Source organism: Gracilinanus agilis, chromosome 5 (genome assembly GCF_016433145.1).
Source record: "Gracilinanus agilis isolate LMUSP501 chromosome 5, AgileGrace, whole genome shotgun sequence".
Lineage (NCBI taxonomy): Eukaryota > Metazoa > Chordata > Mammalia > Didelphimorphia > Didelphidae > Gracilinanus > Gracilinanus agilis.
The window spans coordinates 5,060,477-5,076,363 of NC_058134.1; the positions used below are offsets into that span (position 1 = coordinate 5,060,477).

The 15,887-nt window shown below is 51.5% G+C and overlaps 1 protein-coding gene across 1 annotated transcript in view; it reads right to left on the bottom strand.

Moving 5' to 3' along the window:
• VWDE (von Willebrand factor D and EGF domains) overlaps window positions 1–15,887 on the bottom strand; it is a 45,222-nt gene that overhangs the window by 14,811 nt on the left and 14,524 nt on the right. The window contains exons 8-19 of the mRNA XM_044678842.1: window positions 14,258–14,475; window positions 13,881–13,954; window positions 12,110–12,380; window positions 9,443–9,651; window positions 7,787–8,769; window positions 6,648–6,784; window positions 6,478–6,518; window positions 3,396–3,543; window positions 3,202–3,306; window positions 1,706–1,820; window positions 772–1,022; window positions 232–388 (exon numbers count right to left, since the gene is read on the bottom strand). Of these exons, the coding sequence (XP_044534777.1) occupies window positions 232–388; window positions 772–1,022; window positions 1,706–1,820; window positions 3,202–3,306; window positions 3,396–3,543; window positions 6,478–6,518; window positions 6,648–6,784; window positions 7,787–8,769; window positions 9,443–9,651; window positions 12,110–12,380; window positions 13,881–13,954; window positions 14,258–14,475 (2,709 nt within the window). The remainder of the gene's footprint in view (window positions 1–231; window positions 389–771; window positions 1,023–1,705; window positions 1,821–3,201; window positions 3,307–3,395; window positions 3,544–6,477; window positions 6,519–6,647; window positions 6,785–7,786; window positions 8,770–9,442; window positions 9,652–12,109; window positions 12,381–13,880; window positions 13,955–14,257; window positions 14,476–15,887) is intronic.

Genomic DNA, 15,887 nt, shown 5'->3' on the forward strand with positions numbered 1-15,887 from the left:
CTTGGTCCAGTGCTGGAATCATCCCATTTACCAGGTAAGGAAACAGAGAAAGGCCATTGTAAGCTCCTCAGTGTCTGAGATGGGTGTCAGACTTAGGTCTTCTATTTCCAAATTCAAGCTCTAACCACTGAACCCCCCTGCCCCTCCAGGGCAATCCAACACACTGACCTGTCCACCCCACTGGGCATTCACAAAAATAACTTCCGACGGTGTCCCTGCATCTGCCAGGACCACAGGGGTGAGGGTGGCACTCGTCGATGTCCACGTCACATTGGGCGCCTTCAAACCCGGGCAGGCAGGCACAGTGGGACAGCCCATCTCCCTGAGGGACGCCCTCCCTGGACACACAGGACCCGCCATTCAGGCACTCGCAGGGCTTCACAGACAGCTGGGAGGAAGACAAGGGAAAGCGTCATCCGTGAAAACAGCATCATGTTGTTCTCTGACCCACGAGCCCCTCGCAGGATGGGCCCCCAGGAAAAGAGAGCCAAGGCCAAGTGGAGGGAGCGGAGAACCCGTGTGGGGGAGGCCATGGGATGCTGGAGCTGGCTGGCATCCACAGAGGAGGTCCCCTGGGCCTGCTAAGCCTCGGCTTCCTCGTCTGTAAAATGGGGACAGTGACCGCTGGAGGGCCTCCTGCATGGTTGTTTGAGGGCTGAGATGAGATCCCTTTTGGGAGGTATTTTCCAGACCTCGGAGCACTCTAGAAAGTCCCTCCATTACTGTCATCAGTGAGAGACAAGAGCCCGCTGGCCATCTCCTGGTCACTACCTCAATGGTCAGACTAGCCCCAGCCTCGCAGGCATCCGTGGCACGGATGGTGAAGCGCTGTGCATCCTGGGACAGCACTTTCCAGCCGAGGACACCCTCAGAGGAGACGCTCGCTCCCTCGGGGCCGGAGGTCAGGGTGAGAAGCACGGCAGAGCCCTCGGGGTCTGAGGCCACCAACGGGTACTCGAAGTCTTCCCCGTAAAATGTCTGCAGTCTTTCTGGCTGCTCCTGGAACACGGGGGGTTGGTTGTCTGCGGCAGAACAGATCCATCTTTGGTAAAAGCGTGAAAGGACTTGACATAAAAGAAGCCCATCTTCCGCCCCTGCACCCCCTGGGCTCCTTGGGGCATCTTTGACCCGATGTGCCTCCCCCACTTCCAGCCCCACCAGCTGTTTCCTCGGGTGCCCGGAGTCCCGCAGAAAGCTGAAGGCATGACATCCACCAGTTCCAGGCAGCCCCCAGGATTGCCCCAGGACCACTCCTAACCACCCAAGCCCAGAGCAGGGAAGGGGAAGCCTTGGGTTTCTGTTTCCTCAGAGACCCCAAAGGCCCGGCCTGCCAAGCAGTTAAGCCCGTCCCCCCTCCCCCCGACCGGCTTTCTTCTGCAATCTGGGCTTCTGAGCCGGGAGAGAGAAGGTGAGTTTTGCTGGTAACCAACATGGCCGTGTTGGAGGCTGGAGCTCAGCGGCCCTGCGAGCCTCGGACAATGAAGGCTCCATTAAGCCCTCTTGGAAAAGGCACAGCTACCACCTGGAAGCCGATGCCTTCACCCCTGTCTTCATCCTGTAGACGGATGAGGCAGGACAGAACCAAGACAGGAGTCTGCCCCGGGCAGTGGGGCGGCTCCGTGTGGCTGAAACGTCACCTCTGCAAATGGCGCCCAACCCCGGCTCTTGGGCGGTGCTTCTGGCTTAAGTATCCACAAGCCCCTACCTTCGAGGACGGACCACGTCCACTTGGAGAGGCCAGGCCTGCAGAGCCAACAAGAGCTTGCCGGGTCAGACTCTCCTTCCCCATAGCAGAAGCCATCGATAAAGCAATGCTTTTCCTAAGCAGAAATGAACGAGTGTCAGCAAAAATGCAGTTGTCTGTCCACGGCGTGCGGGCGAGAAGGGCGAGGGAGCTCTGCCCGCCACGGGCAGGCGATGGGCCTGTCAGCGTTGGGCGGCCATGTCCGAAGGGAAAAGAAATCCAGTTATTATCTGGGTTGAAAGATTTTTGGCCAATGATCGGCCCTCGTGATCGCTTTGTCCAGGAAAACCAATGGCTTCCGGTCGCTGGGAGTTTCTGCAGTTGGGCAACAAGAGGCCCCTTTCTTAGACTGGTGAAAGTATTTAAAGGAGAAAGTAAATGTGCGAATATCAGAAAAGAGAAGAACAAGCTTTTCTTCCCATTAAAACCTCATCTTTCCTCCATCCCTCCGTCCATCCCGCTTCCATGGGTCCACAGGAGACGCTGGGCTCCTGGCTGTCGTGTATCCAGGGTGCCCAAGTGGGCTGGGAAGGCGTATGGGGGAAGCAGGAGGAGTCCGGGCTGCCCTTGGGCTCAGGGCTGGAGGGAACCTTTGGGGTCAGCCAGGTCTCTGCCCTTGACAAAGTCGGACCGTGAGGCCCAGCGGGAAGGCCCGGGCTGGGGGGGAGCTACTTCACCTGGAGAAGATGCCGGGGACAGGCCAGGCCTTGCAATATCTGAAGGTCTAACTCAGCGGTTCCCAGACTTTTTTGGCCTGCCGCCCCCTTTCCAGAGAAAATATGACTTAGCAGCCTGGAAATTATGAAACTATTTACTGAACTCAGAATAGAATGTAATACAAAAAAGTGTGGCCATCGCCGCTCCCTGGATCGCGGCAGCACCCACCAGGGGGCGACGGCGCCCACTTTGGGAATCTCTGGTCTAGAGCTTAGAGAAGGGATCTGATTTGTTCTGCTTAACCCCCAAGGGTGGAACCAAGAGACAGATTTTAGCTCAGTGGGGGGAACCTGGGACCCCAATGCCCACACCATGAGAGGAAGGCGCCATCCCTTCTCGCTGGCCTTCTCCCACGCTGGAAGCAGAGGCGCCAAGAAAATGAGGAGGAAGCCGGGAGGCTGGTTCCGGCTGCCCAGGGAAGGGCCGCGGTGGGTGTCTCAGCCGACCCAGAAAGATCTCATCTTCTGTCGCCTCTCTGGCCTCCATCCCTGCCCTTCTGCCTCCAAAGGAAACACGACCGGCCCTCCCAAATGGTAGAGAGCAGGCACGTTTCCGGCAACCCCGCCCCTTGGAGCTCTCCGCTGTCATCCTCAAGAGACTGTCCTTTTGGGGTTCACTCTGGCCCATTCTGGGGACCAGAAGGGGAGACCCCCAGCGCTCGCCCCAGCACAGGAACCCAGAACGAACACCGGCAGCTAAGACAGAACCATCATCGCAAACCCAAGCCCCGAACGGAATACCTTTAACACACACAGGCCCTCGGCGTGGGGGTCACACGTGTGACAGGCACCATCATAGATGGTCAGGATCTGGGGGTTACTGAAGTGGCGGCCATCGTTAGAGACCTGCAAGATGGAAGGTCCCGCGGCTCGCTCTGGCGGGCTCTGGGCTTCTCTTAGAGGAATGTGTTTATTGGCGGTCGTCGTCTTTTTACCTTGACTCGCCACTTGGCCGCCGGCCCATCCCCCTGGGGGTCTGTCCTGGGTAACTGCTGGACAGCGGCGGGCAGCTGGCAGTCCACAGCGGAGCCGCTCCGAAAGGTGGCGTCTGCGTAGACAGGAGCTCCCAGGAAGCCCGAACTCCTGTTGGACTACAGACACGCTCATTGGCAGAGGAATGTCCACAAGAGTCCATTTTCACTTCATGAAATACTTCAATGGAAACCGTTTCAGACGGGTCACGGCACAACATGCCCAGAAATGCACTCATGTAAAACGCCAATCTGGAGCAGGGAGTCTGAGTCAGTCCTTGGAGACACTGGGGAGTCCGGCACTCGGTTCCCCCCAACTGGCAGAAAGGACCACCTCAGCCCAACGAGGTCCGATGTCATGCTCGTCCCTGTCTAATGAAGCTTTTGGTAACAAGCACAAAACGGCGAATCCTACAGGTGTGGGGCAGAGACAGGCCCCCAGGAGTGAGGGGGGGGGACGGAAGAGTCTATCGAGGGTCACACAAAGAGAACCCCCAGTGACAGAGCTAGGACAAAGCTCGGAGAGGTGTGCCGAGGTGGACGTCCAGGATCACCCCATTCTCTAGGCACCCCCACACTGGAGGGGAGCCTCACCTCCTTCCACTTGCCTCTCCACAATGGCTTTACAAATGCGATGGGGGCTCCTTTCTAATCCAGCGGTGCTAGGCTGGCCTCTCCCTGTTTAACTATGCCGGCTGGAGTCAGCCTCTGCAGGGGCCATCGAGACTGCCCAATTCCTCCCTCCCTGGGATTTGGCCACAATGGCCCCTCTCTACTGCTGTGCTACAGCTGTGCTGCCTACACTGTTGGGCTAACGCAGTCATCGACAGCCATAGTGGAACCGCCAAATAGCTGGAGATGTTTGAAACTGGAACCGCACAATCCCTGCAGGAGGCAGTGGATTCCTTGCAGTCTGGTGGGTTGTTCACCAAATCAGAGAATGGAGAAGTGGGAGGGACCTCAGGGTCCATTTAATCTAACCTACATCCACAAAGACTCCTCTTCCTCCTTACAAAATGGCCCAGCCACCTAGGAATGCAGCCCATTGCCTCTTGGAATAGTTCTAATTGTCAGGGACTGTTCTGCTTTCTTGATATCCAGCCTATCTGCCTATGGCTCTTTGTTCTGCCCTCTGGGGCCAAGAGGAACAACCCTAATCCCTCTTCTAGAGGGCCCTCTAGGTGAGGTCTGACCATGGGACCATGACTTCCTACCGCAGCGTGATCCTCTCATTGCAGCCCAAGGCCAGCTGAGCTTTGGCTTCAGACTCCTTTGGAGCTGGTCAGAGAGGTTAAAGGGCATTCGGCCCATAGGCAGAGTATTGGAGATGACCTGGAAGATCTCTCTACCAACTCCACGCTCACTAGCATTCCATTTAGCCTAGTAAAACCAGCCCCCCTTTCCCATCGGAGAACACTGACTCCTGGCTGCCCAGGCTCGTCACTCTCATCCAATTGTGGCCACAATGTTTTGACAGTGTGGAGAAGCCCTCCTCGTTCTGCTGGTCAAGAAAGGCCAGTGAGCAGCTTGGACAAATCTACCACCGAATTCCGAAATCTGCCAGAACAGTATGCTCTCAAGGACTCAGAAGTCACAGAAAATGGCCGTCAGCCCCGATACCCATTTCTCCTTTTCCACCTTGATTTTGGGAGACCTCTTGCCTTTTCAGAGCAGACACAATTGGGTTGAGGCCAATCCCCAAGTCTGACATCAATGGACACTCTTCATTGTACCTCCCTTGTGTTTAAGAGCTGAAGATGGAATTCAGGGACACGGGAGGAAGGCAAAGACCTGAAATATCAGGCCAGAAAACGGGTACCTGATGTACTTTCCCAGACAGAACAAATCCATTGGGCTCGGTCTTGGCGAGCCGCTCAGAGTGATGTCTGATGTCACTCTGAGGAGTTTGCCAAGGCCGAGACACTGTGGGCTCTCCGGAGGGACAGTGACTCAAATGACTGTGTAAGCAGGCCTGTCTTTTTCCATGACTGGATTTTTTAAAATTTTTTTTAAATTTTAAATCCTTAACTTCTGTGTATTGTCTCATAGGTGGAAGATTGGTAAGGGTCGGCAATGGGGGGTCAAGTGACTTGCCCAGGGTCACCCAGCTGGGAAGTGGCTGAGGCCAGATTTGAACCTAGGACCTCCTGTCTCTAGGCCTGGCTCTCAATCCACTGAGCTACCCAGCTGCCCCCCTCCATGACTGGATTTTATAGTTCCACACACTGTCTTCTAATAAGGGTGTTCAGGTTCATAAATTCATGGCTTGTTGATGTGGGCTACTAGGGAAGCTTCTCTAAATAATTCTAGTTGTTGGGAATCGCTGTTCTTGGGGACAAAGACAAACCAGCTTCCTCGCTGGACTTTGTTACTATGGGAGAGACTGCGGGTTCCCTTCTTTCATCTACAAAGATTTACAACCACGGGATGTCCGTTAGAAGAGAGCTCACAGGTCATCCGGTCTAGCCCAGAACCAGTGTCAGAAGCCCCCCAGCCCTCCTCCAAGGAAAGCGCAGGCAGCCTTTGCTTGGAGGCCTCAGAGAAGCCACTCACGACCCCCTCCCCGGGCGCCCCCTTTACTTGGGGCAGCCCTTGTTTTTAGGGAGTTTTTTTCCTGACACCGAGCCAAATCGGACCCCTCTGCGAATCGCTGCTGGCTTGGTTCTCTCTGGGGCTGCGGAGGAGTGCTTCAGTGGACACGTGTCCGAAGGCTAACGGAGAACAGCGTTAAATCAGGAATTCACGTTAATGATCAAATCGTCCTCGAAAGCTACGACCTGCCGGATTTCAAGGGGGCGCATTGCTTGTTTCATATATTTACTGTATTTATACGTTTGTTTTATTGTTTAAAGGTGTCACTTGTTTGGTTTCTAAATGGAAGGGGATGTGGGCGAAGCCGCAGGGAGGCCGTGTTCCTGCCATGGCTTCTGTCCACTCTCAAAGCTCAGACCTCCTTCTCCCAGCCGATGGGCATTTCCCAGGCCCCGTGCTAAGCCCTGAGGACCCAGAGCAAAAATGAAGCCAGCCTTGTCTTTGGGGAGCCGACGTTCCGCTGGGAAAGAAGGCCGGGCCATAGACGTAGAAAATCTAGAAAAGGGGACTGAGGGAGGGAGGACGCTGATCACCAGGGGCCGAAGGGGAGGGAAAAGGGGAGTCCTGAGGAGGACACGGCCCTGGCCGACGTTCCAGATTTCTCTCCCGGAAGATTCGACCTACCTGCAGTGGGACCAGTTCACAGCGAATCGCCGCCGACTCTCTGAATCCAGAGCCGAGAGCTCTGACTGTCGTGCAGCTGCCCTGGTGGAGGTCGCACAGCCCGGCGTTCTCGAGCGCCATAATCTCCGGAGCCTCATCTTGGGGCGAGAATATGGCAAGGGAGGATCCAAAGACTAAAAGTGCAGACTTTGTAGGAAAACGCTTCGAATGACCATAGTGAAACCCTCCGTAGCCTCCGTCTGAACTACATGTGTGGCATTCGTGAGCCCTGAAATCTGCCCACTAGTGAGAATCGTGCCGCATGGCACAAGCGCGCTCCCGAGGAGAGCGGGAAGGTGAGTTTTGGAGGTCACGTCTGTACCCCGTGACTCCCCCTCCCCTGACCGTGTAGAATGGGAGGCTGAAAAGCTATGGGGGACCTCACCTCCTAAACAGACACTTCCTAGCTGTGTGACCCTGGCCAAGTCACTTAACTCTGTCTGCCTCAGGTTTCTCATCTGTCAAATGAGCTGGAGAAGGAAACGGCAAACCGAGGCAACGCCTCTGCCAAGAAAACCCCAAGTGGGGTCACGGCATGACTGAAATGACCGAATAACCTCTCTGTGTGTGCCTTCTTTTCTGTAAGAAAGGGGGGGTTCCCCAGGGCAGAGGGACGGTTCTCATGTTGGGCCTCGTACCCTCCGCCCCCAGCACAGTGCCGAGAAGACGGTGCTTTTACCCACAGAGAGACTCCGTCTTCTTCGGGGATGCGTTTCTCCAGGAAAGGAAGCACGAGACGGTGAATGTTATCATTTCCAGCTGCCCAAGTCATTTGTGAGATAATACGAGGATGAACACACACATGCACGCACACACACACACGCATGTGCGCACACACACACACACACACGCACACACACAATCAGGCTGCTTTCACCCTGAGGTTTTCCAGCTCCTGGACTTACCAGACGGCACGCCGCAGTCGTAGGAACTGAAGCCCCGGAGACATGCACACACACACACACACACACACACACACACACGTGCGCGCGAGCGCGTGCACACACACTCAAACACACACACGCATGCACACACACACACACACGCACACACACAATCAGGCTGATTTCACCCTGAGGTTTTCCAGCTCCTGGACTTACCAGACGGCACGCCGCAGTCGTAGGATCCAAAGCCCCGGAGACACGCACAGCCCCATTCCATGCACTGCCCGCGTCCGCTACACAAATTGGGACATCGGAGCACGAGAAGAATGTCTTCTAGGAGTTGTTCATTGTTGTGGGGCTTGTACTTTCCTTCTTCCAGAATTCTCTTTTCGCATTCATTTTCCAAGAGGGCCAAAGCTGCTTGTGCCCAGCTCAGGTCGTCTTTCAGAAGCACGTCCTTGGCGCACATCTCCACAGCACTGTCTATTCTCTCCCCAAGAAAGTCTGCGCAGAACCTTCCAACGCTGGAGTTGGCCAGGCTCTGCTGGCAGACCTCCAGGACGTGGGCTTCCGTCAGTCCAGAAGGTGTGGGCCACGAGGGCTCAGACACACGGCGGGTGGAGGCGGCGGCAGTGGCGATGGCGTGGTCCTCGGGAAAAAAATAGCTCAATCCCTCTAGGTCAGAGGGGCTGAGTGTTTGGAAAGAAAAGGCGGGAGGGCGTCCGTGTGGGCTTTGTCTCTTCTGCCTCTCGGGAGCGCGGAGTCTTTCTTGGTGATGGCGGTCCCAATGTTGAGTCTGTCTCCTGGTTCCCAAAGGAGCTGTTCTTCCCTGGTTACCCTCATAACGAATCGGTCCTTCTGAAGCAACTTTCGTTAGACTAACATTGTGTTCTTGGCTTGGAAAAAAGGCCGCAGGATGTTCCTCGTCTTCTCCTCGCACTGAGCGCTTCTTGAGATCGTCTCTCAGGCCATCAGCACTCACATACTCCATGGTGACATCTAGTTCTGGTATCAAGGAAGGACGTCTGACGTGCTCGCTGTCGCTGCACCCCCAAGGGACTTCTGATTCGGGGTGATGGCCCAGAGCATCAGCAGATTGGAATCCAGCCTTGTTTCCTGCACAGCTGCAGTAGGAGGTCTTTCGAGGAGATTTTAGAGAAACTGGAAGTTTATCAAACATGCTCTTTCCTAGTGGTATCCTTCCAGGGAATACAAAGACAAGACAACAGGAGAAAATGAAAACTGTTTGCTCGTGGATGCGATTACATTGCAAAGAACATAAGGTGTGGAGGAGACCAATACAGAATATGTGGGATTTGTTAAAAATCTGAACAAATGAGGGGGCAGCTGGGTGGCTCAGTGGATTGAGAGCCAGGCCCAGAGACGGGAGGTCCAGGGTTCAAATCTGGCCTCAGACAATTCTAGCGGGGTGACCCTGGGCAAGTCACTTGACCCTCATTGCCTAGCCCTTACCACTCTTCTGCCTTAGAACCGATACACAGTATTGATTCTAAGATGGAAGGTGAGGGTTTAAAAAAAATCTGAACAAATGAATGAATGAAATGTTTATTAAGCCTTGATTTGGTACAAAGCTTTGTACTATTCAAGTTCCTTTTTCTTTAGCCCTTACCTTTTGTCTTAGAATCAAAACAGTATATTAGTTCCAAAGCTGAAGGGTGAAAAAGGCTAAGAAATGGGGGTTAAGTGACTTGCCCAGGATCATACAGCTAGGAAGTATCTGAGGCCAGATTTGAACCCAAGACCTCCAGTGTAGGCCTGGCTCTCTATCCACTGAACCTTTTAGCTGCCCTTTGCTATCCAAATTCTTATTGACACATTCCTCCAGTGGAAAAAAAAATCTGATCCTCTTACCTCCACTCATTACTGAAAACAAGGTATGGATTGGAATCCTCCTTGATCACGGCACCATGTTGATCATGGAAGTCATTCTCTGGGTCTTCATCAAAGGTGCCACAAAGTCCCCGGGTGTTTCTGTAATCTGCGCTGGGAGCCTGGATTGTCAAACTCATGCCCCATTCGCTCAGGTCGGCACGAACAAAAGCTCCAGAAGCAAAGAAGATCTGAACACAAGCACAGTTGGAGACAGAAGGGAAGCAAGAGACGTGGGGAGGCAGCGATGGGACATCTAAGGTCCTCCAATGGAGAGAGCTCGTTGTGTGGAAGGTTCATGAGAGGGAGTATAGAGATCCTGCTCTATAACTAGAGACTAATCTGAGTGGCCAAGGGTGGTCGTCAGATGCAAAGAATGAAACATTGGAAGCACGGCTTGTTAGCTCATAATGCTCCGAAGTATAATGGAGTCACCTCTTTATTATAAAGGAAACTAAAGATCCCCTTCCCCCAAAAGCCCAAGAAAGTTTCCCACAGTTACAGAGAGCAAGATTTTTTACTATAATCAAAACCAAAGCCTTAGAAGTCTCCAGGTGTAGATAACTATATGTGTTCTCATTAGGTGAAGCCTGGGACATCTCGTTAGGCCAGAAAGCCCCTGAAGTTCTCAGCCTTGATGGTATTAAACAATTTTTTGAGCCTCATTATTTTACTTTAATTCTGGGCAAAATGCCCTGCCAAGGTTTCAACCTTGGCCGTACCAGCCATCTGTGTTCTCAGTCAAAGGGGAACAGAGTTAGCCCCCCCTCCTGCTGGAGTGCTGAGAGCCCAAAGCTTTTTCAATAAGACTCTAATGCATTTTGAAGGAAGGTGAGAATTATTAAAGGACTCAAAAGAGGAATCTCAGATTTTTATCTTAGATATCCCACTCTGGTTTCTCCACCTGATAGGGAGAAAAGCCAATACACGGCTCTGCCGGTCTGTATTGATCTTTTGAGAGGGTCTACTTGAGATTCTAATTTCTCTTAATAGCTCCCGACATATCCCCCTTCTCCTTAAAATAACATGATTTATTAGACAGGAAAGCTTTGAATAATAAAAGAAGTTAAAATTGGTTATAATCATCAGTTATAGTTGGATCTGATATGAATTACAGATCAAGTTGTTTGTTTATGGCTCTCTACAGGGGAATCGGTGCTGGTTCAGAATTAGAGATCACCTTTTGCTTCAGTATTCCGGGACGAGGCATCTGTATTATTCTGGCAGTCTAGATATAGAGCTCATAGAGCAAAGATTTAGAGGTGGAAGGGATCAGAGAGGTCCTCCAGTCCAGGTCCCTCAGTTTTATAATCAGAGAAACTGAGGGCAAGAAGCTTACATGGTTTCTAAGTGGCAGAGTCAACATTCGAATCCAGGTTCTGACCTCAAACCTGACCTTCTTTCCACTGCTCCACAGTTGCCTCCTCAAATACTGATTTTTCATGGAAATGCTAGATCTCTCTAAGATGTATTTCTTTCAGAACACTCTATATCTAGCTGAGAAAGCACATTGTTAACACTAATAATCTCTTGATGATATCAGATGGCTATGGATCAAGGGGCACAATCACTCCAAATTGTGGGTGAGCCACAGGGCAAGGGAGAGAGGATGAATGGTAGGTGTGTAAGCTGGCTGCTGCATATTGCCAATGACTTGTGCATAAGAAGGGATGGAAAAGGCTTCTCCATGCAGATGCATGACTGGTAAAGGAGGTGGGGCGGGTCCTGTCCAAAGAGTGAAAGGGAAAAGATGGGCAGCCCAAGTTGGCATTGATGCCAACCAACAAGCATTTATTAAGTGCCGACTGTGTGTCAGACATTGGACTGACCCAGGAGGTGGAAAGATGAACATGAGTCAGTCTCTCCTTTCAAGGAACTTACAGTCTATTGGAGCAAATACCTTGTCGAGGGAGCTGTATATAGGGAGTGAATTTAGGGCAGGGAGACCCTAGCAGCTAGAGGGGCCAGAAGAGACCGTGCCAATGGTGCCAATGGTGGCCCAGTTTCTGTGAAACAGTGTTCCAGTCCAGAGACAGGCTTCTCGTGTACTGGGTAAATTGTCTTGGCAGAATTTGTGGGAGAATGTGGAAAAGAATTGCAGAATGAAAAGATAAGAAGAGAATCGATGGGATCCCTGCAGATCAGAAGCTCTCTAGAAGCAGTGTTGGCCTTCTCTTCGTAGAGCTTCTGGTGACTCCTGCATTGCAGGGTCCAGGGTGCTCCGTATCAGGCTGGATTTTGTTCTAGGGGAAGGAGGACCCATATCAGTAAGGCAGGGTCCCAGCGAAGCATCACATATTGTGCCAATCCCACAGCATCATGAAAATGTTTATGAACGCCAAGCGGGGATTATGGACCAAATTCATCTTCTGGTTCTAGCCTTCTGCTCCCTCTCTGTTACTCTGTAGTTTGGTGATGATCACTTTAACCTCGTTTTCTTTTACACTAAAGAAGGCAGTGGGTGATTTTTCGGATTCGAGTTTTACAGCCTGTAACTATCTAGAGGAAATAGAAGCAACACGTGTGAAGCTGAGATTCATTTTGCCCCTGATGCGGGATTGATTTCAGGCAGGAAACACTTTGGGCATGAAACTGCCGATTGTATGCAGGAAAATAAAAATGTCCCAGTGAATCCGACCCCTTACGTACCGTGACTTTCCGTCCTAAGTAAGACTCCTTGATCTTCATGGTGCTGGCGGGGTCTCTGCTCTTCACAAATACGTAGGGCTGGGATTCATAGTCCTGGCCCCTGCACATGTCCAACGCCACGACATCGGCTCCTTCTTTGGCAACGAACCCACAGTTACAGGACACGCGGTAGTGAAGGCTTCCGCAGTCCCACTGGCGAACGTGGACTTCAAAGTCTCGAGACACACTCTTATAGAGCACAAAAGTTCCGGTCTGGAAATGCTCGTAATGCCTTTCGCCATTGAAGAGAAAAGTTAGGGTGAGGAGACTTCGATCTTGAAGGACAATAACACTGGAGTCATCACTCAAATTTAATAACATCTCAATCATTATTTAACCTCCCCGGGCCTCAGTTTCTCCAATTATAAAATTAGGAAGTTGGCATGGGCTCTACTTCCTGCTAAGGTTCTTTCCATTATATTAGTAATTTAGCCATTAATATGTAAGCTTCTAGAAGGCAGCCACTGTCTTTTGCTTTTCTTTGTAGACCCAGCACTCAGCACTCAACCTGGCACACTGTAGGTACCTCAGAAATGCTCATTGACTGACAGACTATGGCATAAATATCTCTCTACCTTGTCTAAGTCTGTCTGAAAAAGCAATCTGACTCCTGGAAATGTCTCCCTCTCCCCAACAACCACCATGACGAGGAAGAAACGAGCTTTGCTAGTTAAACAGGATGTCCCCGTGGGCAGTGCCACTCCCAGAGAGGGTTTCCATTTCTGAGTGCTCAGAGTAGTCGTCTTTCTGGAGTTGCCCTACAGCTATCCTCTAGGTGCCCAGGACCCAGATAGGGGCGTTTTTGTCCAGAATCATAACATTCAATGAAACTGTGTTCTAATGGCCAACTGGGGAGAGCACTAAGAGGTGCGATACTGGGCATTTGTCCACTGCCGTGTTTTTGTGATGCAGCCGCTCAGCCCTGGGCTGGAGACTCCAGTCATCGTCCAGGACGAGGGAGAGCTGAGAAGCCAGAGCTTGGTGGAAGCCCGGCTCCGTGTGGGATTTTAGGAGTGAAAAGGTCCCTGGGGACCATCTAGTCTCAGATCCTCATTTTTAAAGGAAGGAAACTCAGTCCCAGGCGGGGTGGTGGTGACCTGCCCAAGATGTCACAGAGTCCTTCCGATGTTCATTCTAGTCTTCTTCATCATGACATGCAGCTCACCTCTCACCTCCCAAAGGTAGAGAACTACTCCCTTCCTTGCAGATATAGAACCAGAACCGGCCCATGGTTTTTCCCTTTCAAGTGATGCCCAAACATCCCAGGAGTGGGGTCTCCTGTTTTGTTCTCTGTGGAGGTTAAGAACCCCAGCATCTACCCTTGAATAAGATACTAGTAAACTGAGGAAGACTAGAAGAGACAGTTCCTCTGGTATGAGGAATGGAAGCTTAGACCTACCGTGCGCCCAGTTAGCAGAATGCCCAGGCTGTAGTGGCCCAGTGAGGAATTAGACCACATCATTGCTTCCCATCAGGCACATCATGATTTTAGGTGAAAATATCCCGGGATGGCCACGGCAAAGAGGATACCATAAGAAATCAGTGCGGCCTTCACATGTGCCCATCGACCCTGGAGATTCTTGTTCTTTGTGTCGGATGTAGGAAGGGAGCCCACACATGGAATAACCAAATGATTCTGGTGGCCCATGAACTTTCCAAACTCTCGATTGTGGCCCCCGACAACCAACCAACCAACCAACCAGACAAACAAACAACAAAACCAGAAAATTACCTCCCATCCAGAGTAATTACATGAGGATCAGTAAATGAATAGCAGCTAGCCGTGGGCACGTCCTGCACTGCGATCTGGAAAGCCAAGACAATCTCAGTAAACGCCGTCATTGCTCACTGATATGTGAGAGCCCCAACAAATGTAAAGGAGAAAAGGGGGTCTTGGCTGAGTGTCGCCATAGGTTGGTAGCCACCTTTCTCTAGGAAGCCGGACCTTCTGGGCTGAGAATGAGAGGCACCCCGTGTCCTCTGGGAGCGAGAGATACGAGAGATACCTAACGAGCTCTCACCACCCTCTTCCCCTGCCAGATGTGTGTTTTATGAGAAGACACACATTTTTCATCTCTATTCAGAGAGATGCCTTGGCTGGGGCTCCACCTGAATGCTTTCAGGAATGTAGCTGCTCCACAGGAAATTCTCACTGATAATGGGCTCCACCACAATCTCAGTAACTCTGTCTCCGTCCCGTGAAAAGTCTGTTATGGCCGTGAAATGAAGCACCGCCTGGCTACAAGTTCCATTCTCACAGGACGATGTCTCAGGAAGGTCCACTTGACAATGAGAAAGCGCCAGATTGAAACCTTGCTGTTCACTACCTGTTTTTGTGAGGGGAAAAAAGTATCAGAGCTTCTTTCTGGGAGGAATATGCCTAGGCCGAAGAATTCTGTGATCGCTAACTTTGTTAAGCCTTCCACATACAGACTGACAGGCCCGGACGGAAAAGCTTCTGCCCTTGACAGAAGGTCACCCTTACTCTCTGAAGCTGCTGGATAAAGGCTCTTTTTTAAAAGATGAGGCGGCCTGATGGCGTAAGAAAGGCCAGGGCGTTCCTGTCTTAGGTCAGGGAGAGAGCTGGCTCTGCCATCTTGCTCTGCCTCTTGGGGCTCATTCAAGGAATTCCCTTGGAATTGATCCCATCTAAAGAAATGGCCTCCTTGGCCTGATTGCTCATAGTTGTTGTCAGGAGACCTTCCTCTCTTCACACATCCCTGCTAATACATCAGGAAAGGAAGTGCTTTGAATAACCCCTTCAGCTCAATTTGTTGTGTTATTTTTTTTACATCTCAAGTTCCTCTAGCTCTGTGTTGGTGAACTTATGGCATGCATGCCGGAGGGAGAATATTCCCTTCCCCCTCTCCACATATACCTGAGGACATTTCTCCCATCACCCACCCCTCTGCCCAGCAGCCCAATGGGAGAGCTTCCTCTCTTCCTTGTCTGGGGTAAAGTGGGAGGCTCCCATGTGGCCTGATGCTCGCATTTTGGGCACTTGTACTCGAAAAGGTTCACCATTACCGCTCTAGCCTTATCTATCTTAGCCACTGCTTAATGTAGTCAACTCCTCATACACTTGGATAACATTCCATAGCATGGAATAAAGATTATGCGTCAAGATAGTCCTAGTCTGTGGGCCTATTCCTTTCTACCCCCTCGTAGCTATAAGCTCCTTCTGCTGCCTTACTGGCCCACCATCCTTTTACTTAGGATAAAGAAGGAACAAAGCCACTGGAATGTCCACCTTAGAAAAAAGATCCAGATCCCTAAGTGGAGACTTCAGGAAAGCACCAAGTCTTGTCTGGGGCTATGAATTATGGCTCTGCTCTGAGGCAAAATCAGAAAGATGTGGTGAAGGTTAATCACTTTCCATCCATTAGACTATGATCTGCTTGTAATTGTGTGTTATTATTGTTTTTTCTTGAACAATATAGTTCATTGACTAAGCCCCCTGCTAGAGGCAGGGTGTGAGGAGGAATGAGGGGTACGAGAAGACAAAGCATTCTCCTCTCACTTACCCCCATCATTTCCATCAAAGCTTTTGAGAGAAAATTGTAAAGGGGGGAGAGAGAGAGAGAGACAGAGAGAGAGAGACAGAGAGACAGAGAGAGAGAGACAGAGAGAGAGAGAGAGAGAGAGAGAGAGAGAGACAGAGAGAGAGAGAGAGAGAGACACAGAGAGAGACAGAGAGAGAGAGAGAGAGAGAGAGAGAGAGAGAGAGAGAGAGAGAGAG